Below are 22,607 nucleotides of genomic sequence, written 5' to 3' on the forward strand. Positions count from 1 at the left end.
TGCATGAATGCTTTAGAAGGGGAGGAACTCACAGGGGGAAGAATCTGTAGTTCTGGAGTAAGAACTGCTATTTATTTTTCACCTAGATAGCTTTCACTTCGTTGTCCATGTAATTTTAAAAACAAGTATTATTTATTACTGTGATTAAATTTAAAATCCATTTGCCCATGCACCCACTTGATGTACCCCAGTTTCTAAAATCCACTCTGCAGCCTAGCTCAAGAGGCTTGGCCAAAAATGTAGGGGTTTCAGTTTTTTAAAAAAATCTTCTGCTGCTACAACACTGCAATAAAGGCATTAAATACACTGTTTGTTCTGGAACTTACATTCATTTTTCAATTGTATACTCCTGTGCTTATCCTCACCTTACCTTGTGAGTTGAAGCTGCAGAATTAGGTGCTGGTCTAGACACAGAAGATGATGATATCCCACTGTAGCTGGGCGTTCTATGGTGACCTGAAAGGCCTGTGGATCCGGTTTTTGCAACAGTTTTTGAACGAGGAAGTGAATTACTTGTGTGTGTTAAGGGATCCTTCTTTTTTGGAACTGCTCCACTTTCTACAAAGAAAACCAATGTAATAAGAACATTTGCTGCAGTCATACTTTTACCATAACTCTAACTTGAAGATAGAATTGTTGAAACCTATAATACAGTGTTATAGAAGAATAACGCAAATTTCAAAAGATATTTAGTATTATTAGGGGGATATTAACTGCTGCTTTCATCTAAAGTTAAGATTTGAAATTTTAGGAGCTCTGAAAATGAACACTAGTTAGCCATCTTAGAAAAGCCAGAGATAACTGAGTCCTTTTGTCAAGGAATGAACACCATCTATCCCTTACAGTGCAAAGTCTTCTGGCTTGTGTTCTGCTGCCTTCTTTCCAAAGAACTCCTAAAATTAATCATTATAATCATCCCCAAATTTCAAGCCTTTAGATTCAAAGTATTAATTCCTTAAATGGTGTTAGCAGGCTCATTACTTTGGATTCTAGTTAACACTATCCAGACTTTCCACACAGAAGCTTCACCAAGGCATTTTAAATTGGGAATATTGAAATAGTTATACCTGCAAGCAAATGTCAGGTGCTTTTTCTTACAACTTTCTTCCACTTTAGGAATCTCAAGGGGTAAGTAAATTCTAAATAGACAGCTCTGAAGCAGCTTACCTTCCTACATTTAAAATTCTCTTAAAATATATGATACCATTGATTCAAACACCACCAAACGTTCCATTCACACTACTAATTCACCTCCATGATAAAGCAGTGAAGTCTCAAATTAGGTGACAGAGAAAAAACTTAAAATATTGGCCCCAAGTCATCACACTACAAGAGGCCATTTTGGTCTAAACAAAATAGCACTTGATTTCTACATTCTCCATATGGGATACAAGGTAAAAATGAAGGGGTTTGGCACAGAAATAGCACGTGTAAAACATCAAATCAGAGACTCAGAGATATGAACATGCTACAGCAAGCAAGCAGGTTGGTCAGGTTGGTTAATGATTAGAGGACAGCACCAGATGGGAGACTTTTTGTAGTGGGAATACACTGCTGGAAACTGTCTAGTACAGTACTGTTGTCAGTGATGAAAACTGTAAATACTGCCACATTTTATATCCTTTCTAAAGGATTAAGAAGCTTTTTGATTACATAAGAGAAATATGGTTTCAGAGGTAAGGAAGCTCAAGATGGATTTCAGCTACAAGTTTCTTCACAAAGTTTTTAGAAATCTGCAACTCAATTTGATCTGTTTCAAGGAATGGGCCAAAAAACTCTTGATTTTAAAGGAAATTAATGACTCTGAAGTATTTTTAACTTATAATATTGCAATTCAGTGAAAAATGCTTTAAGTAAAAAGAGTTGTAATTTTTAATGTTGTGTTTAAAAAATTCAAAGAATACTTCAGTGAAACAGTATCATGGAAGGATCAATTAACTACTACCATGTTCTCAGCCTCTTTAAACATACTACCAGGTGCAAATCTCTACAAAGTCTGTAGGTATCCTTAACTACCTGGCTAAAAGGTTTTTAAAGCCTTTCTTTTGTCACAAATTGATCCCTTTTTAGAGTTAAAGAAACTCTACCGGTCATCATAAACAATGCAGATATATCAATATGCAAAAAACCAAGGGAACTTGAAGAACAGAATTAAGTACATTTACCTGTAAGATATTTCTTAAAAAAAAAAAACAAAACACAAAACAAAACAAAAAAGACCCAAAACAAAACAAGAAAAACCACCAAAACTGGCTACTGATTAAATCACACACAGCTCTAGAGCTGGTTAAATTTACTTAGTCATTCCTACACAGGAATTTCCAAGTCAAAAACTCGTTAGTCATACTCAGTAACTTTCAAGTTCAAAAAGCATGAATCTGTTAAAGCATCCAGCTACTCAACACTTTGACTGGCCCAACTTAATCAAAAGGTGGCCCTCAGTTTGGTTGGGTGGTTCTTTTTCCCCTCAACCTCATTTGCACAGCTGGCTTAAAGTCAACATGGGAAGACTTCAAAAAGCTGAAGTAGTTTTTCTCCACCTCCTTCACCCTAACAAGTTGCTCAGTTATCACACTTTCCCAGAACTACTCCCTCCTACTGAGAATACTACACAAACACCACAATTTTGAGGATCATAAAATTGCACGCATAAAGAGTATTTCAGGAAGTAGGAAATAAAAGCGGGGAAAGAGGGAAAAGAGAAAGGTTTAAACACAAGTTATTATTTACTGCAGCTGTACCTCCAGGACTCAAGACTACTAGGTTTACATATGTTTTGTGGTCAGTCCTGATGGGTAGCACACAAAGAAGCGCTGATGAACATCTCTTGAACATAGCTGTTTGTACAGTGTCAACTCCAGAGGGAAACTTCATTTTATATACAAATTGTCATTGAGCCAACAAATAAAAATGTGATCAAATTTTTCAGAATTACGGTTTATCTAAAGTTTCCCTGTTTCTAAAGTGTGAAGTGTTTAAGTGCACATGTCACTTGTCAGATAGCTCTCACTGTTTCATTGTGCAAGATATATATTTTGCTGTAACAAATGCAAAAGCCCAAAACACACTCTTTACCCATTTGTATTTGTCATCTCCTGAAAGACTGAAAATACAGAGCAAGTGACCTTAAAACCTTCACAGTATCTCCAGCAGCCTTTTGCCAAATGTTTCACTGTTTTGTTTAAAACAATAATGAAGTGCCTGAAGTTCTAATGGCAAAGAGACACCATGGTATTTTTTCAAGCGTATCTGAAACACTCAGCAGTTCAATTGTCTATTTCATATATATTTACAGGATAGTAATAGGGGCTTGATCAGTTTGATGTTACTGTCTAATTCTGGACAGAATTTACTTTAAAGCTCCAAGCTAACACCACTGGATTACACAGACATAATAGCTGTCTGGTCCTGAAAGCATCCCTGCAATTTTAATCTGCCATCCAAATATATACACAACACAAACAAACTACAAACAAGCAAGTAGCAAAATTGTGTCTGGGGTTTTCTGTTGGTTAAATTTTGGTAAGCTGCAGACATAAGTGTCAATTTCAGACTCCCTTACAGAGATAAATGTTAAAATTACATAATATATTTATTATATTAAACTGTTTTAAAGATAAAATAAAGTAGGGATATGTTTGAACAAGTTTAAGAGAATCTTGATTATACTAAATACCTGCAAACACAAAAAACATGCAGTGGTAGCTTATTTATTTAAAAAATATAACAACATACTTTATATTTCTAAAAAGCAAACAAATTATATTTTCTTTTGCCCATTTAAATCAGATGAAAGCAGATCTTAATAAAGAAGTTTCTACTTGTTTGTAACTTTTTAAGCATCCAAGAGAAATTTAAATTAAAATTAGCAACAGCAACTCCAGTATTGCAGAACAGTTTCCAGCCTTTAGTTGTGATACCTTAAATATCATCAGGGAATACTCCTCAGAAATTCTTTACATATGCCTATTGATAACCAGTGTAAAGTGACTAAGAGGAGTTATTGCACATGGTCTGTGGACCCCACACTGGGAAAAAAATTCTCCAATCTAGAATTGTCTGTAACTTTATGTAAGTAGTTCTATTTAAAAAAAATCTTTAAATAGCAATTCTTTCAAATATTCTATTCAGATTTTTCAAATAGGTAGACTCAAGTAATAAAAGCTACCTAACAGAAAGCTTCAGCAACTGTGAAGGACATGTTCCACATTTTAAATGGTAGCACAGCTACGAGGTCAGAAACAGAGCATTTCTTCTTTCTGAACTGACAGAGCCTTATCAGTCAGATCTGCTGTTGCCAAATTATAGTGTTAAAAATTACTTTATTGCTACTTGTTCTTCTACTTGGGAAACTCCTTAAAAATTCAGTATTAGTACAACTTTTGCATTTGGATAAACATTGTCAATATATGTCTACTATTAAAGACTAGTCAGCAAGTCCTTCCATGAGAAAACTGAGGTAAAATGCTAGCTAGTTGCACAGTGTTCATGTTGTAGTAAGTAACAGAAACTGTTAATGTTTTCTCTGATCATACATCCTGCTGAGATTTACACGTTAAATGTAAAATGGTACACTGGGATTACTGTAATACTATCAGTACTGTATGTCCAGTAAATGAGTTCATAAAGCTCAAACTCTGCCTTTGGCAAGACTGGCACAATCTCCTTTCCAAGCTCATTTAAAATCAACAACCCACAATGCAAAGGAAAACAAGCACATCTGAGGGAAAAAAAATATAGGTAAATTGGTTTACATCTAATTTAAGACTGTTCTGAGTACAAGAGTGATGGATATTAAACAATAATTATGTATTTCAAAATAAAGGGTTGAATCAAGGCTACTTTTTACTACCCTTTGGGTAAGTTACTGCGTAGCCCTCTGCAACTGAAGGGCTGGTGATACTGCTGCAATGAGGTCTTCGCAACAAGAAAGTCACTCTAAATCTGTAAAATAAATTCTCAAGAAAAATCTCCAACTATTCAGGTATGTTTGGAAACTATGAATGAGAAAGACAAGGACAGGTAGTCTCTTGTAGTACAATCAAGTAAATTGGCCCAAAAGGCTGACACAAATAGGATCTTGAGAGAAGGAAGAATCTCAAATCAGTACCACTTTGGAAATACAAAAGATGTGCAGTACGGCTGTGGCAATAGAATAGCAGATAAAATTATGAAGCAAAAACATCTGTAAAGACTTTGGCCTTTAAAGGCAAGTGAAAGAAAGAAAAGCAATTTTAGACACAAGAACTAGCAAAAAGGTATTTTGTTGATGTTAAAACTAAGAATGACCACGTTTCACACTTCATAAAATCCTGGACTTATAAAAAGCTCATGCTTTTAGGCAACAGCACAGGTAATACTTTACGTAGATAGAAAATGAAGTTTATTCCAGTGCCCTGCTGCTCAGTACCTCTGAAGTACCTCTACTTTCTCAATAACAGCAGTTCTCTTATCTGAAGTCGCCTGCAAACTGATTTTGTACAGCTTCCTAAGAATTTGTCATCTAGTTTGTGTTTTTGAATTACTGCAGCTGTCTGTGTGAAAATACCATTTTCCATGTAAAAAGGAAGAACAGCAGCAAGATGATTAGCACAACGAAGCACAACCAATATATTACTTTTAAGAAAAAAGTGTAGTACCAGCATGTTTTTACAAACAAGGCTCCCTCCCCCAACACCCAAAAAAATAGAGACATAAAAAGCAAGCACAACAGCACAGGCACCAGCCAATTAAGAAATTCAGACAACTGTTAATTGGCTGACTTTCACGGTACTGCCAGGGACCCACAGCTGCGGGGAAAGTTCAATACTTTAGGTAATGCTCTGACTTCCACAAGTTATAAATCTAAACTCTACCTTTGGCAAATGGAAATGGAACAAGCCTCTTGAAATCTATTCAAAGTAATCAGTAGATGCCTGGTACCTAATTTTTTTTTAGGACCAGCACTTGAGGCCTTCTGTCCCTCCTCAGATCCCATGAAGTTTGGTATATGACCATTTCTCTGTTAGCCCACACTCCTTTTCAGAAAGTAGGAAGACTCTCAGAAAAATGCACTCCCAGAAGGTTGTGGCCCTTTGCAGTCATTTCACTACCGTTTCCTTCACAGTTTTGCAGAAGTGGTTCATCTTCTCTAAATCACCTGGAGTATGACTCTAAGTGTGTAAACTGACTCACATCACTTTCCGCAAGTTTACCAATAGTGATCACCTTCTGCTACAATAACTTCTGTGAATACAAACACCTGCCAAAGAACTGGCAAAATGTTTCTTTATTTCCAGTAGATGCCAATGAATATTCTATGCTTTGTTACTAACATATTAAGGAAAATAACAGTTTTAAGAGAGAAAATTCCATCTAACCTTCTCCTGCAGTATCCAATTCTGAGACACATTGAGACAAAGGTACAAGAAAATATTACAATAAGAGTTTAAAGAAAAAGCTGTTCATATTAAATAGAATATGTTATCAACTTTTGTGTGTCTATGTATGTACTTGTTCATTCAGTCTCTAGCCAGCCTGCTAAAAAGACAGGAGTTGTTCTGAATCACTGAAGGTAGAGAGTTCAACATCAGTATACCTAAGAACTTACACCAAAAAGCCGTTTTAACTACACTTTTTTCACAAACGCAATTAAACAAAAATACCACACACAGAATAATGTAAAGGTGCCTAACATGACACAGTACTTTAACTTCTTATACCTTGGAAAGAATAAAATCAAACAGTAAGATGACTTGAGAACTAGAAAAATATCTTAGGAAAAAAAACCACAAAAAACTACAAAAACAAAACGAAAAACCAAACAGAGGAAAAGCATGTGGTACACACTAAGTTTCAGTTTACTTACTTTAAAAACTGAATGCTGCTCCTGACTCAGTTCGACAAGCTTTATGAATTCCAGTGCTTGTTAGCTCTCTATTTAACCTCATTGTAGGCTACTGTATGAATTACCAGTTGAAATCACAGTTGTGACAAGAGCTTACTGCTGGCTTAAAACGCTCCCCAAAGGCAGTTCACAAACCTCACAACAACTTTACTCTTTCTGTATGGAGAAACAAGTTTACTTCTGCTGTTTTAGTATACCTGGTTCAGTCTTCTGGGAAAGGATTAAAACCACCTTCTTTGACAAAACACAAGAGCTGTTGTTGGTCCTCCCCTGGTTTTAACTCTGTATCACGTTCTCAGTGTAAAAAACCCTGAACTTTAAAGTAGCTTAACGCAAATGCACATCCACTCTCACAATATCATAAAGAAAGAACTACCTATGTAGGCACAATATATAACCTACGTATCTGACATTGACACTTTCCTTGAAAAATGTAACATGAGAAATATTTTCAAAAGCATTGTTTTAGTAAATGGTTTTGAATTCTAAGACAGTCATTGTAAGAGAACTGAATACTACAAAATAAAGCAGTGTTGTCAAAGCCACGGAAAGGATGGGATGTATTTTATACAAAGTTTTTAAAAACAGAAATATAAACAATTTTTCTTTCAAGTTGGTGGGACCAGAACATAGCATTGCATTACTTTTCCCTGTAATACACCAGAAACTGAGAGACATCCCCTCAATAGGTGCCGGTAAAACCAAACCCACCTGACTGGAGATGTCCATTGCGGCATGCCAGGTTAGTACTGTCATTATAGACCTCCATTTGCGGCTTGGAAATTTGCAAAACTGCCTGCAGCTTCTCTACATAGTAGACAGAGGGGGAGGGAGGAAAAAGGATAAAATAAACAAACAAAAACCAAAAATGAACCAAGAAAATTTATGTATGTTGAACACACAAATGTCAAGTTTGGCTTTGTTATAGTTAAAGATAAAAGGAATATTTCTAACTATTCTACAACGTTTAGCAAACTTGTAAGAAAATTCTGTTAGTACGAGCATGACTGAAAACAGCTTTAAAACTCACCATTTACGGCTGAGTTAATTACAACAATCTTTCCAGTCTAGTGATTGCGGTTACTTTTCCAAAGCCATGTTCAGGATTGAACCTATTTAATTTACTAAATATTTGTGCTGATAACCCATTTCTCAAAGTCCTCCTCATGGTGTTACTTTTGACCAACTGCATGGAGTCATCACTTCCTTGCATATTAAATGTTTCATTTAAGTAGTAACAGCCAGTAAACATTTTACAGAAAGCTCAAACTTCAAGCAAAACATATATACATTACAATTATGTCTTTAAGATCTCTATTTAGAAATATAAATGCTTAGAAATTATGTTAATAAAACTGTCATGCAAACTATTCTTTAGGAATATTAACCTCAGAAACATCTGAATATAACACTTATAAAGTTAAAGGAGAAAGAAATTAACTTTGAGAAGTAATGAGAAACAGCCAAACCATAAGTCAAAGAGGTATAAGGCTGAAAACACAAAAAAATAATTAAAGACTATTTGTTCTCTGCAGCTCAGCTACCAGCTCCTGCTTTTCCCACTGCAGTTTAAAACCTCTAGGCCTTACTTTTGGGGCACTCTACTGTCTCTCCCACCTTTATTTCACAAAAATCCTCTGGTTTTAAAATGAAGACATGATTTGTAAGGATGCAAGGCATACATTGCCAAGCTCTTCTTCCCTTCCCCTTGTTTCTTCTGCTCACCCTTAAGAGACACCAGTAGCAAGAAGCTGCAGGAAAGGAGATGGCCAAGTAGAGAAGCAATGTCCTCTGGAAACATGAAAGCACATAATGCAAAAGCAGACAAATTGTACTGAAAATGTGCACACTCAAGGTCAACAATGCCCTGCCTGGAGGAAGAATTGCCACTGCAGATCATTGCTGCCAGATCATACAAACCAACACGCATGAGCACTTCCTTCCTTACGCTTATCTGTTACAGATCTCTCCCCAGTCTTTCTGCTGTATTCCTTTCTTCTTCTTCCTGCTTCTGATCATTCACTGCTTTGCTTCCCTGAATAATATCTTTATACCTCACAATAATGAGGCTTAATAATAATATTCATACAGAACACGATGAGGTTTAGGTGAACACTTAGAAGCCACAGGCAAATATGAAAAGCTTAAGTTCAGGATTAGTATGTGCACCCAAGGTTTAGCTTTGTTTTAAATTGAAAGCATCGAAGAGCCGGGCACAGTAAAACAAAAAAATATTAGTCACACAAGAACAGCCTACAACCAACCACAAGCTTTGCAATTTCCAAGAAGTTACCCTAATAAGCTTTCCTCCCTAGAGGTGTAAGGAAAGTCCTTTAAGTACAACTGACTGCAAAGACAATACACCATTTTAGTGGATGGAGCATTACCAAAGGAGACAGCAGAATGATCTACTTCCTGCCCGGTGCATGCAATCAGAATGGACAGTTCATACAGAAGCTTATGAAGCAAATTAGTGTTAACAGGCTTTCTAAGATACTAGATAATCAGTTATGTTTTGGAGAACATTTCTGCATTTAAAAAAAAAAAAAAAAGCTTTCTAGTGAGGGATGATAACAACATCAATTGGCCCGGGCAAGAATTCAGGAAACGCTATTTTTTTCAAAGTTACAATTTGACACTGGGGTTTTCCTACAGTTTTTAATGGCTCAGCTAGTTCCACATGTTTAGGAACTCCAGAATGCCAATGAAAAAGAAAAAAAAGAAAAAGTGTAATTCAACTGTTGTCCAGTTTCAGTTCATGCACCGTCTTCTCATCACATTACATATTAACATGTAATTTTACTATTGCATATACATCAAAAAAAAAATCATATCACTTTTCTTTAGTGACAGTGTAGCTCTAAGGTCCTCTAGAATATCAAAGATAAATTAGGCTATTAAATATTATTCCAGTGAATTAAGAGAACACCATCACCTTCCATATAAAAGCTTTCTCTGTCTCCAGACACTGAAAAAAAAAAGTTTACAGAATCTCATTCCTTATTTCTCCTTGATGATACAAAGCTGACATAAACCTACCAAATCAACAGCACTGCAGCCATTGCCTTAGTTAGACAACACCAGACCTTGAGTTCAAGGTAACTGATTTCTAAAAAAAAGTCACTCTGTAACACAAGCCTGAAGCAAAAAAAACCCCTTGCCTCCAAGAAAGTGGAGGATCCCAAAAGGTGTCCATTGAAGACCCTATGTATACAAGGGGAGCACTGAGGAGTATCAATATCCTCCAAAGAGGATACTGATGAAAGATATTTGAATTATGTGCCATGTGTACCCTTCAGTCAAAATACTGAAGCTATGCATAATACACAGGAAGGCACTTGTGGTGACAAAAGTCTATTCCCCTTCAGAAAGTCTCTCTGAAATAGAGAACACAAATAGATAAAACATATAAATAGCATTAGAAGTAAATAGGATTGCACTGGACATGCAGCTGTGATAAGTTATCCAGAAGAGATCAGTTCCGTGAGGATTATCAAAGCAAGATTTAGCCACTCATCTGAGTAAGCACACAACTAACACACCCCCAAACCATGTCAAAAATGGGGGCTGCCACCAATTCAAATGGTAGAACTCAGAAGTCCCCTGAGAGCCACTCAGTATTGTCAGTGGAGTAGCAACTGCAGCTTTCAGACTGTGTCACATTACAGCTTCAAACAGAGTAAGATACAGAAATTTAGACTCAAAATGAAAACAGGGCTCAAAATAGAAAACCCATCAACCAAGGTAAGCAGCTCCACCCACTTCCAACATTAAAAGGCACAGTGGTGTGATGACACATGGTGATAATACATGGGTGTGATCAGACATCACACTCCTGTCAGTGGAGTCTTGCAACTTAAACTTGTGCTGATGTACCAACACACTTCAAAAAAAATGAAGACACTGAGCACTTCTAAGGGACAGTTATAATCCGTATGATTTAATTTCCACTTCCTATGTATTACCAACGTAACTTGATTGACTGGATGGCATTTCAGTTAAGCAGTCTACAATCACATCTCTGTCTAACAGGCAGGACGAAATATTTTATATTATTGACTACTTTAAGTTTGTTTTATCCTGTCAGCTAATGCAATAAAGGACTTGCCTATTCTTTCTCAAGAAATGGAGAAATTCCACATGGCTAGAGGAAAACACTTACTATCTGCTCTTATGAGCTGGATTCATAGGAAAATCACTTTATGAACCTTAAGAGCTTCAAGAGCCTCATGTTTAGTTCAAGGATCTCTACAAAAGGATCTCTACACCACTTAAAAATTCCAAATATCTGTTACTATAAGTAACAGGTTAAAAGCTATGGTTAGAATTGCACCAGCAATTCAACTCTAGATTGCCTTAAATTTCCACAAAATCAATGTAAAATTACATATAAAGTAATAAAAAGAGATGCTGTCAATACTTGACAGTTGGTTAGATGGTATAAAAATATTACTCAATAGATCCACAATGATCAAACTCACAGGGGATTAAATCCATTGGAATATCTCCCCAAATCACATTTTTTTCCTTCCTAAAGGACACATGATTTCACTCACTCTTTTTTATCCAAATTTTGCTCTCAGGTACACTGTTTGAAGTAGATCCTCAGTGCAAACCAAACAAGAACCTAGGCAGAACAAAGTACTAAACTTCTCATAATATAAAACTAAAAATAATATTTTACTTCAAGTTATTCAATAAACACTGTTCTGTTTACCTTTCAATCTGCATTCTCAATGAGCAAACAAATAGTATGTGATAACATGTCCAGATGAATGGTCAACTTTAGGCTTTTTTGTGATGTTTACCCTTTTTTTTTTCAGTCAGATCACAGCAAGTGGTAACACAAGCAATAATGAAGGAATACCCACAAAATACAGACACTGTTATTTCAAGTTTAAAGAACAATAAATTTGTAAAACGAAATTCTAATTACTTGCAATTAGGATGTCTGCAACAAGCCATATTTTATCAAAGACTGTTGGCATGTAATCACTTTCTGTCTATTGTTCCCTAGTTTATATTACCTCTAGAAGTCAGCCTATAACCCTAAGAAGTAGAAAATATCTTTTTTGCACATACTAAGGTTGCACCAACAAACATCCATATTAGAGCATAGAAGCCACATGCCTCTTTCACCCCATATGCCTTCAACTTTTTACAAAAAGTTCTCAAGTACACCAGGACATCAAGGGAAACAAAAGGGACTCACTGTCTTGTGGTTGTCACATCTTCCCTGTCAATCACCAGTCAGGACTACAGAGTCACAAAGTGTAAAAGAAGGAAAGAACACGAATTTTCCTGTCTGCTCTATATGCTCCTAGGAAAAGAACTTAGTAGAGTTCTAAACAAAAGAGTGCAGGATTAAAGCTGCAGATATTCAAGTTAAACCGAAGCACATTTTTTAGTTCACCTGTAGAGTGTGATTAAAAAAAATCTTTATCTTCATTTTACTGACTGAACTGAAAGCATTTCCCAAGTTTTCAGTTTAGAGGATGCACTGTACAAAGCTGTGGGTTTGCTGCTCAATGGGGGGATCTGTGCCTGTTTATCAGGCACAGTAAGATGCAATTTCCAATCCTGCCTGTTTCACTCTGTCCATTAAGAGCTTATATAGAGTGCCTTATTTTAATAAAGCTAAAACTATACAATACCACGCTTCTGAAAAGAAGTGACCTTACCTGCTAGTCTTAAAATAGAACACTACTAGAAAGAAATTAAGGGAATTAGGATTTCACAACCTTACGGTCTACACAATGCTAAAGAATTATTATTATTATATATAAATCGCAAGGTAAAATGGTGTGTTAAGTGACAGTAAAATTAACAGAACATGAAGTGGTTACACTTAAAGAAGGCACACTTGGCACTCAGGATCATCAGTATTTCAAGTTTTACTACAGTTCCAATGCAAAAATCCTAAACTTCAACAAGAGTTGAATAAGACTTCCTGACTCTATGAGTCAAGTGTACTATGAGAAAGTTACTTTCCAGTTACTTTCCAGTTACTTTATACCTGAAATTCCATTTTCAAAACGCATCAACAGCACTTACTCTAAAGTAAAAACTAAAGAGACCCTACACAGATAATGACTCTTTCCCTTTAAAAATCAAAGTAACATTCTAGAAGAATGTATTACATGAAGTTGTGCAAATAATTACAAACTTTCCAAAGTCATGAATTGTAACTGGTACCTAAAAGCTGCAAGCGATCCTTGGCCATTGCCAAATTTGTCATCATTTTAGACTGGAGACGTCGAGCCCGTTCACATTGATCACCTTACAAAGAAAAATACACATTAAAACACAATTTGGCAAATAAACTTCTTTAAGTGCTAAAATACTGACACACAGTCTTCCCTCCTCTTCCTCCCACCCTTAATCTATTCCCTCTACTACGGAACATTGTTACAAAACTAATGGAAAAATTCTAAAGCTTCCTATTTAATCAAGAATTTAAAGTTATTTGACACTATCTGCTTCACAGTACTGCTCATAGAGCTGTGGTAACCCAAACATTGCTTTGCATCTTGTCTAACATATCATTGGACCTAATATATGTTTTTTGTCACTGCATTTCTCTGAACAGAAGTCAAATAAAAAAAGATCTTTACAAAGCTTGAAAAGTGACTGAGAGGCAAGTACAATTCGAAAGATCTCACTTTGGCAAAATTAACAGATTTAAATTCAGTTGACTGTGTCCCTTTACATTTCAAAACACACAGAATTAGACATTAATACCACTACTTCCTAAGAAATTCTTCTGTCCAAGTCAAGTTTTTTTGGTTTTTTTTTTTAAACTGTGCAATTTACACAGGTTGAATCAAATGCCACTGGTATTGCCCCATAAGTAACATGTCACCATACACTTCTAAACATAGCTGAGGAATAAAATAACAGTCTGCAAAAGCACTTACAGGTTTGGGGTTGGGGCTGGTGATTTGGGTTATTATAATTACAGTATTATTCTGAGGACAGAAATTCTTAGCAAGTCCTTCACTACATCTGTATCTCTATGTGGTTCCACATACAGAGACGGCTTTTTTCTTTATTGGAAACATTTAGCTAGTTTGGCCTAAGCTACTCAAAAAGACAATATCAGACCATTCCAAACTGGGGGGTTTCTTTTTAAGTTATACTGAAGGGAATATAAAATTCTGCATAAGTGAGAACGTGAACTGTCAACTTTGACAAATCAAATCAGAACTCAGTGTTTTAGCATTCCCATTATATAAGAAATCAAGTGTTTTACTTTAGGATTTTCATGAACTGCTTATGATTTTGGAGAGTCTGAAAATATTTGGAGCAAAATTTGCATGTGTTATAGACAAAGAACAGAGAAATGGACCAGTGTTCACCTACGGCTAAAACAAGAATAAGAAACACTCTTATGAATTAATTCATACAGCAGACTATTCCTAGCACCTATCATATTTAGCAATATTGATTTCTCACTTTGAAGAAGCCATAAACCAAAATCTGTTCCACAAAACTCAAAACTGGCTTACCTTGACCAATTACTAAGACAGCTATTCCTTTTTCCAGTTCTTCAATTCCTTTCTTATACCATTCAACAGCTTGTTCCTTTTGTCCTGCTTAAAAAGGAAGTGAACCCATTATTTTCTGTAATGAATTGAAGCTTAGGAATGGTTCCATATAATGCTGCATAAAACAAGTAAGAAGCAGGAAGATATATTTTAACAAAATCCTATGATTTAAAGAAACTCTTAAAGGGACACTGTCAACTTTATATCTACTTAAGTTTCAAATAAGATTTTCTATTAAAAACAGTACTACACCAGCCTCAAATCACTTTTGCCTGTTTTAAGAATATTCTACATCTGCCTTAAAAAGATAAATCCCCTTAAAAACCAACCAACTAACCAAACGAACAAACAAAACAAGGTAAAAAAGCTCACCTACACAAATTCATTCACAACAGAAATGGTGAAATTAACAGGTTTTGTTTCTGGAACAGCAAATAGAGATGTCCCTCTTAATCTTCCAGTGATAGATTATATCAATACCAAAGTAACACTAGAAGCATTGAAACTCAAGAAGAAAAGCAACAAGTCTAAGATACTACATGAGTGAGATGAAACACTTCTCCTCAGGTTATCTTTTGTACAGAGCAGCTCTTTTGCCATAAGGGTATTTCTTTGTTTATCCTATTACAAAACTGCTGTACTGCAGGTGTGTGTCAACTTTAACACACAACTTTAACTAAAGCACAATGCAAGTAGAATTAAGAGTACACCTCTGTACCAACCCCATCCTAAATGGCTATTATAGCAAATACAACCATGGACATGGCTATGCCTAACCTATGCTACGTGACACCGTAACATCAAGTAAACCACTGAAGACCTATTAATATCTACTCCATATTGATCCCCTTCCATAAATACTCTGCCTTAAAGAGATATTTGCCTGCACATGGAAACACACTTTTGCAAAGTAGTTACGTCACACTAAGCATGCCTTTCCACAGACGAATATAGCACATTCTGTATTACAAGATCAGCTGCAAGTGGTAGAAAAACCCAAAAATGCCTACAATGAAACCGTTCAGATATCATTACCCTAGTTTCAGATGACATAACATTTCACAAAACTATTCCTAAGTGCCAGTTACCAGTGATTGTGTTGCTTCTGCACTCAAATCTTCTGATAACTTCAGCCTCAAACCTACTTTCTAGAAAATGTTAGTGTCAGTAAAAATATTTCAATATATTTCTAGAATCCTCTTCAGGGTTTTCTCTTGCTTCTCTCCAGAAGCAAAATCTTTTAATAATAACATCTGGCAAGATTCCCTGTGCAGGTTATTTCATGCTTTGCTCTTCTTACCAACACAAAGCACAGGAGTACCTTCCTACAGTCACGAACATCACACACCCTGGGAATCATTTTATTACTACCCTTTCTTCACCAGCCTCATACATCCTGACTGTTAAGGATAAAGCTAAAGAAATTAAATCATTGAAGCTGAGTGAGTTCAATCCTCTCTTCAGCCTTTTTTTTTTTTACTTTAAGTTTCTTCTCCCCATCACCCATAGAAACATTTTTGACTGCAGTGTAAATCTAATGCTGATTATAGCTAAATAGAAACCAAATTTGCGATGATCCCAGCCACGTCTGTTTTGCCTGACTTCCTTTGCTATTCTGAGGAGCTGCTGCAAACATGCCAAGGTCATTAAAATTTCACTTCCAGCTTATAACTTTAAAACTTATAACAAAGTTTTAAAAGCACTATATCACAGCAAGCTGTTTGCACAATTTGTGCTCCGATTCCACGGAATGGTTTACTAGTTTTCAGTGATTGTGACATTAAAAATGCAATAAACGTCACATTCCTTGGAAGTTGCTGATCAGCTGTATTGACTCTGGCTGGAATGGAGATAATTTTCTACAAACAGCCCAAATGCTGCTGTGTTTTGGATTTGTGACTAACACAGTGTTGATAACAGAGAAATGGTTTGGGTACTGCTTGAACAGCACAATCTCAAGGTTTTCCTTTTCCCATGCTAGATTCCCAGTGAGTATATTGGGGGGGCACAAGAAGCTGGGAAGGGGACACTGGCAGGATGACTGACACAAACTGACCTAAGAAATATTCTGTATCATTCAATGTAATGCTCATCAATAAATTAATCTTGGGTAGGTGAATAACTGGATGGGGGCTGTCTTCCAAGGCAGTCATTGCTCAGAGTTTTCTCACCTTTTTTTCTGACTTTTGCTCCTCCTATGTTCTTCCCTGTCCCACTGAGGGGAGGAAACAAGCAGCTGTGTGGATGCTTAGCTGAGGGCAGGAGTCAACACAACACATGTACCTCCTCAGTCCCAGAAAAAAATATTAAGCTTGATTGTGAAAATAGCAAAACAAAAATAATTGCCCCAATAATTTAGAAGCACAAAAAATTACCAGAAGTGCTATCAAAATTACTGAAGTGTGCACAGCTTCCACAACAGCAAAACCACCACATAACTAACAGATATTAGACAATTCAGAAATTCCAACCAGTTTCACACGCTGTGCCTAACATATGGTTTTCCGTTGGAAGCTATAAAAACCTTATTTACACATTATAACAAAGATAGACATATATTCCAGCAAAAACAGATAAGGAAATAACAGATCTATGCATTAAAGCAAAGTGAGTTCTTTCTCAGTGAAATGTATATTGCAGTTGCAGGGCTGTAACAGCTGTGCCACTGCTCCCATTAGCAGCAAAAATGATCTTATTAGATGTATGACCTGTGCAGCTAATTCATATACTGATAAATCTAAGGGTATCTACAGAGCAAGTCCATGATTAAAATCGGTATTTAAGGGCTTACCCTCCAAACCACCAACAGTTATAGGTCACAACAGTGGAACAGGTACCTGATAATATAAGACTTGGCTACTCCTCACAGAGCAATCAACAACACTGAAGCTTTAAGTTACCTCATTTTCTTTCATGCTTTGCTCGCTCCTATGACCCTCAGTGCTCTCTCACTGTACATCTGTTCTAAATTAACCTTGCTGCACATGGTAGGTTTTCTTTCTCTCTCCCAGAGCTTGCCACTGCCACTCCCAAATTGTCAACGCAAAGCAAGACACATCCCTTGCTTTTATGGTGCTCTCAGCATGTAGCTTCTATTGAAGGCCTACTCCTCTATTTTTAATGTCCTCCTCTAGGACAGCGGTTTCACTAAAGCTCAACTTAAAAGTGTAGAATAAGGTATTCTGATGTTTCCATAGAATTTTAAAAAACAGCACAGCATGCCCCTAAAGGCCTGCCTTTTGGCTGCTGACAGAACTGTGCTGCCATGTTTAATGTAAATGGCTAAACCAAATGTAGTAGCAAACATTTTTGATTTTTTTAATGTTCTAGACAAAAAAAAAAGGTCTTCTGGTCACACAATGATAGGTTTTTAGGTTTTTCAAGAGTGTGTCAAACACCTTAAGCAAAACATTTAAAAACAAACAAACAAACAACCCACACACACACACAAAAAGAAAAAACAACAACTGCCAAAATGCAAGCATTTCTTTTCGTTAAAAGTCAAGACAACTCCAAATGGCCATTTTGGGGGCCAAGTTTCCTGAAAACTCGCTTCAGCACTTGCATCATTTGCCAGGCAGTGTACTAAAGGATGGACCCTTATTATTGTCCTTGGCGCTTTTGTTGTCCGGCGGGCTTGGTGAAACCCAAGGCTTGTTAGTCACGCACGCTGTCTTTCGCCCCAGTTTTCAATCGCCTCACCCGGACCTCCGGAGCAAAAACTTCACTGGGGCGAAATACGAGGGGCCTGCACCGCGTGGGGAACGAGCCCGAGCCGCAGCTTTTTGACCCGACCTGCACCTGCCGGCTGCGGCGGGGACGGACCGGGCCGGGGCCGAAGCTCCGCCACGGTACGCGGGCACGGGCGGGCAGCGGGCACGGCACACTCCCCGCTCCCTCCCGCACCGACCCCCGCAGGCCGCATCCATCACACGAGCGGGTTTTGTTTGTCCTCCGCCGAAAGCGGTTCCCCGGCACAGGGCGGGAAGGCCCTGCCCGCCCACCCCCCCCGCACCCCGGGGCGGCCGCGGGCGCTCCCCTCCCTCCCTACCTGTCTCGTCCTCGTCGATGCGCAGCGCCATGGAGATGCACTCGAAGGCCCGCTTGTGACACGACCGCACCGTCTCGGGCGCCCCGCCGGGCTCGGGCGCGTCGCCGGCCCTGCTGCCCTTGGCGGCCATGAGGGCGCCGCGGGAGAGGCGCTCGCAGAGCCAGGCGAAGAGCAGCCCGAGCTGGAAGGCGACGAAGCGGAGCAGGGCGAAGGCGGCGAACAGCGGGTACGAGAAGTAGTACAGGTTCCGCTTGTGCGGGGACGCCGCTGCCGTCGCCGCCCCCGCCGGCGGCACGGGGGGCGCCGGCCCGGGCGGCGAGGAGGGAGAGGCGCCGGCGGCCGGAGGCGCGGAGCTGGAGCCGGCTGAGCCCTTCTTCTTCCCTCGGCCGCCCGGAGAATTCATTCACCGCCGTCGCCATAACCCGCTGCCAGGGACTGACAACAACCAGCCATGGCGATGGCGGCGGCGACGCCCCTTTCGGCCCTCCCAGGGGGAGGGAGAGAGGGAGGGAAAGAGGGACGGAGGGAGGGAGAGAGGGATGCGGGCGGATCCTGCCGGGAGCGGGGCGGGGCTTTCCAGCGCTGTGCCTGGAGAAAATCAAGGCTGCTCCAGCCGTGGCCGAGGCCGTTAGATGGCACATGGAAACGCACCGAGTGGACGGAGGATGAATAATTTAATAGGACTAATTATGCTGACTGGAGTCGGGAGCCGCCCCGCAGGCACAGTGCAGCGCGGATCCCTGGCGTCGCTCCCGCCGGGAGTCATTGCTAGAGGCACACGAGGAGGGCCCGGGGAATTCCCTCGCACGCAAGGACGTGTGGCAGCCCAGTCACCGGCAGTGTCCGTGCTCCCGCCGCCTGGAACTGCCCCCGGGAGAGCGTCCTCCGGCGCTTTGTCTGCTCCGCATCTCTGTAATCGAAATGACAGGCTGTCTGCTCACACAGAGGGAGCTAACGCAATTCAATATACATTATAGATACATCGTCCTGAGAAGTAAAAAAAAAAAAATAAAAAAATAAAACCAGAACTCTATTTCCACCCTCGTTACAAAAAGCGATCACCCAGTTGTCCAAGCCCTTGTTTGTCAATTACTTTCCCAGCTATAATATTTATTTATTTATGTATCCACTAATGAGACAAATGCTCCAGCTCCCTATTCTTATGGTTATTTCAAACCTTAAAAATGCCTGGTACCTTTGGTTTAGGAAACAAGGGGAGGCACCCACACAACAGCATTCCCACGTTCTGTGCCTACTGCTATATTCAGCCCTGTTGCAAGGCCCTTCATCTGTGCTTCAGTCTTCCCCCCCCTTTTGGTTGCCTTGCCTATTGGTTGATCTTTTCTGCTGTTGTTTTGCTTTGTCACGCCCTCTGTTCCACAAATAAAACACTGAGCTCCTGATGTTAATTATGACAGATCATGTCTCTCCTACACCTCTGAACTGCACACAGTAGTCCAGAGTTCCCAAACAGTAGACACATAATTCAGTGCACAAGCATTAATTAATTCAGTGCACAAGCAAGTTTTCCCAGTTTATAGCAAGAAATTGCAGTTGGTGCTGTGTGTTAATTAAAAGGACATGCCAAACTGAAATCACTTCTGTCTGCCACGTTTTATTTATTATGATTATTTATTTTTCCAAAATGACTATAAAACAACTGGTTTTTTTCTTGTTTGCTTATGCCTTGTATAGTTACTTTACTTCCCTTGGTAATGTGTATTGATTTTCTTAAATGACTGACTGATTTTCTTAAATGACAGAACTGAGTACTTATTTTCTTACTGTACAAAACACAGAATTTTATCAAACTTGAAAATGTAGTAATGTACATCAGGTATTTTTCTCCTGTACTTGGAAAGAAGGATGATGTACTTCTATTATGAAAATATTATTGAAATATTTTCCAGTCCACTCGTGGCTGAACAAAGTTAAGTATCTTTTTTTTTTTTTCAGTATACTTAACTATCCTTTAAAAAGAAAAAAAATCTCGTTTCCCAATATAAAGGCTTAACAAATTTTGGAATATCAAAGAAATTCCAGAAGCTTCAAGCAGAGTAAATACTAAGTAGCATTCAAAAATGTGAAGTGAAATAAGCCCCATGACAACAGATTACTGAACTACTGTCTTTATTATCTCATCACTATCTAAAGTGTCATCCCACTCCTGATCAAAATAGAAAAGCTAGTGAAGAAATAAGTTTATTGACAAGGACAAATTAAATGACAATAGAAGACAATGTACCTCAATCAACCCTGACTAGTCAATCTATTCAGTTATTTTTAAGTTAAAAAAAATTAGAATGACGCCTTTGTAGATCATGTGGCTGTATCATGGCAATAAACGACTGCACCTGTTGGGGAATAACAAGTTAAACCAAAAACACAGCTTCAGAAGCAGACACTGTCAGGAACTGTGAGAAAACCTAGAGAATCTGTTCACTAGTGTGGCTATTAAACATTTGAGTGATCTGCAAGTTGAATCTCCCTACCTTCCTACATTAAACTGGCTCTAACCGTCTTTGGTCTTGTCTGTGAGCTATTCTAATTAATAATGTGGCATAAGATTAATGCTAGTTTGAAAAACAAAACAAAACCAAAAAAAACAAAGAAACAAACCTTAAACCTCATCAGACCATCGGATGGCTCTCTGCTGACCTCAGCAAGGACACGGACATTGGCAAGGGGTGGAAGAAGAAGTGAAACCTCATTTTCTGGAGTGGGCAACTGTTGGATCAGCTCATCCACCTGATTGGACTTTGTTCTGAAGATTGTACCTCCTGTATTTCATGAGTCCTCGATCTGGTATCTCAGCTAAAGGTTTTTATATTAGAGCAGAGAAGCACTACAGTCATAGGACTAAGAAAGATTCAAATAATCTGACACCATAACTTACCATTGCACAAAAGGTCAAGGCAGGAAACTTTTTCTCACTCCCAACATGATATCACCACAAAAACTGAATATAATAGAGAATATATAAATGTGGAAACAGGGCTAGGGGTCTAAGGATTTTTCAAGTATTCTAAATGCAATTCTCAAAAGTGTCACTGCTAGAACCTCATGTAAAATTAGGAGAGAGCCTCAAAACGAACTCAAAAGCTCTTCACATTAAGAATTTGTTTGTATTCCTGTTTTAAGTTTTAGAAAAAAACTCAAGTGTTTTGCCTTCTGTGTTTTCACCTCACCTCCTCAACAGATGTTTGTCACATAAGTTTGCCGGCACCAGGTACTAAAATTGACGCAAAGACAGTATGTAGTTCTCCTATAATTCCAAATATTTCAGTTGAGTATCAAATCTGTGACTGACCACACACAAATTTTTAAAGCCTGCTTGTCACACTGGTAACATTGTCAGTTCTGTAAACATGGTTGTTTCAAGTTCACTGATGTACATACTTAATCACCATTATGAGATTATTACATCAGAGCACAATCAAGTGAAAACATGGCATATTCTATTCTTTCTCCACATCACTCATCCGTTAAGAACATCAGGTAAGTCACTCATACACACTGTCATTACTGCAGCAAGGACAGAAAAAAAAATAGACCTATTTTTGTAAAGCAACAACAAAAATGTTTTTTCTCAAAAAAACCCAAACCTACAGGAATGTAACTACTTCATCAAATCAAAAATAAAAAGATTCTTAAGACCTTTTTAATCCTCTAGCACAAACCATGTTACCAGACAGAGAATTCACAGTATCACAGAATTGTTAGGGTTTGAAGGGGCTTCTGGAGATCATCTAGTCCACTGCCCCCGCCAAGGCAGTGTCACCTAGAGCAAGTGATACGAGAATGCGTCCAGGTGGGTTTGGAATGTCTCCAGAGAGAAGAGACTCCACGACCTTACTGGGCAGCCCGTTTCAGAGTTCTGTCAGCCTCAGTGTAAAGAAGTTGTTCCTCAAATTTAATTCCTACTAAAAACAAAGAAATCAGGCACAGATGTTCAAACACCGGTACAATCTGTAACAGCGCAACAACTACAGAAGCAGCAGATTATTCCGTTTCCCGACAGCTTCCAGTCGGGACAGGATGGTTAAAGCCGATACTGGACAAAGCTGAGCAGCTGCGTTTTTGTTAACAGAGAAAATTAACGGCCAGCAGTCACCGTTGTGCA

At 38.4% G+C, this 22,607-nt stretch overlaps 1 protein-coding gene across 5 annotated transcripts in view; it reads right to left on the reverse strand.

Annotated features, from left to right (window-relative positions):
- SPAST (spastin) overlaps positions 1–18,999 on the reverse strand; it is a 40,229-nt gene extending 21,230 nt beyond the window's left edge. The window contains exons 1-5 of one of the 5 annotated variants that reach the window (XM_050316788.1): positions 18,485–18,999; positions 14,395–14,481; positions 13,082–13,165; positions 7,598–7,693; positions 371–558 (exon numbers count right to left, since the gene is read on the reverse strand). In XM_050316788.1, the coding sequence (XP_050172745.1) occupies positions 371–558; positions 7,598–7,693; positions 13,082–13,165; positions 14,395–14,481; positions 18,485–18,887 (858 nt within the window). In that variant the 5' untranslated portion in view covers positions 18,888–18,999. The remainder of the gene's footprint in view (positions 1–370; positions 559–7,597; positions 7,694–13,081; positions 13,166–14,394; positions 14,482–18,484) is intronic. The other 4 variants (XM_050316789.1, XM_050316791.1, XM_050316790.1 and 1 more) reach the window with 4 other exon arrangements.
- Between the last annotated feature and the right edge of the window lie 3,608 nt (positions 19,000–22,607).

The sequence above is a fragment of the Myiozetetes cayanensis genome, unplaced genomic scaffold, assembly GCF_022539395.1.
Source record: "Myiozetetes cayanensis isolate MyiCay16 unplaced genomic scaffold, myiCay2020 scf2-11, whole genome shotgun sequence".
NCBI classification, from domain to species: Eukaryota; Metazoa; Chordata; class Aves; order Passeriformes; family Tyrannidae; genus Myiozetetes; species Myiozetetes cayanensis.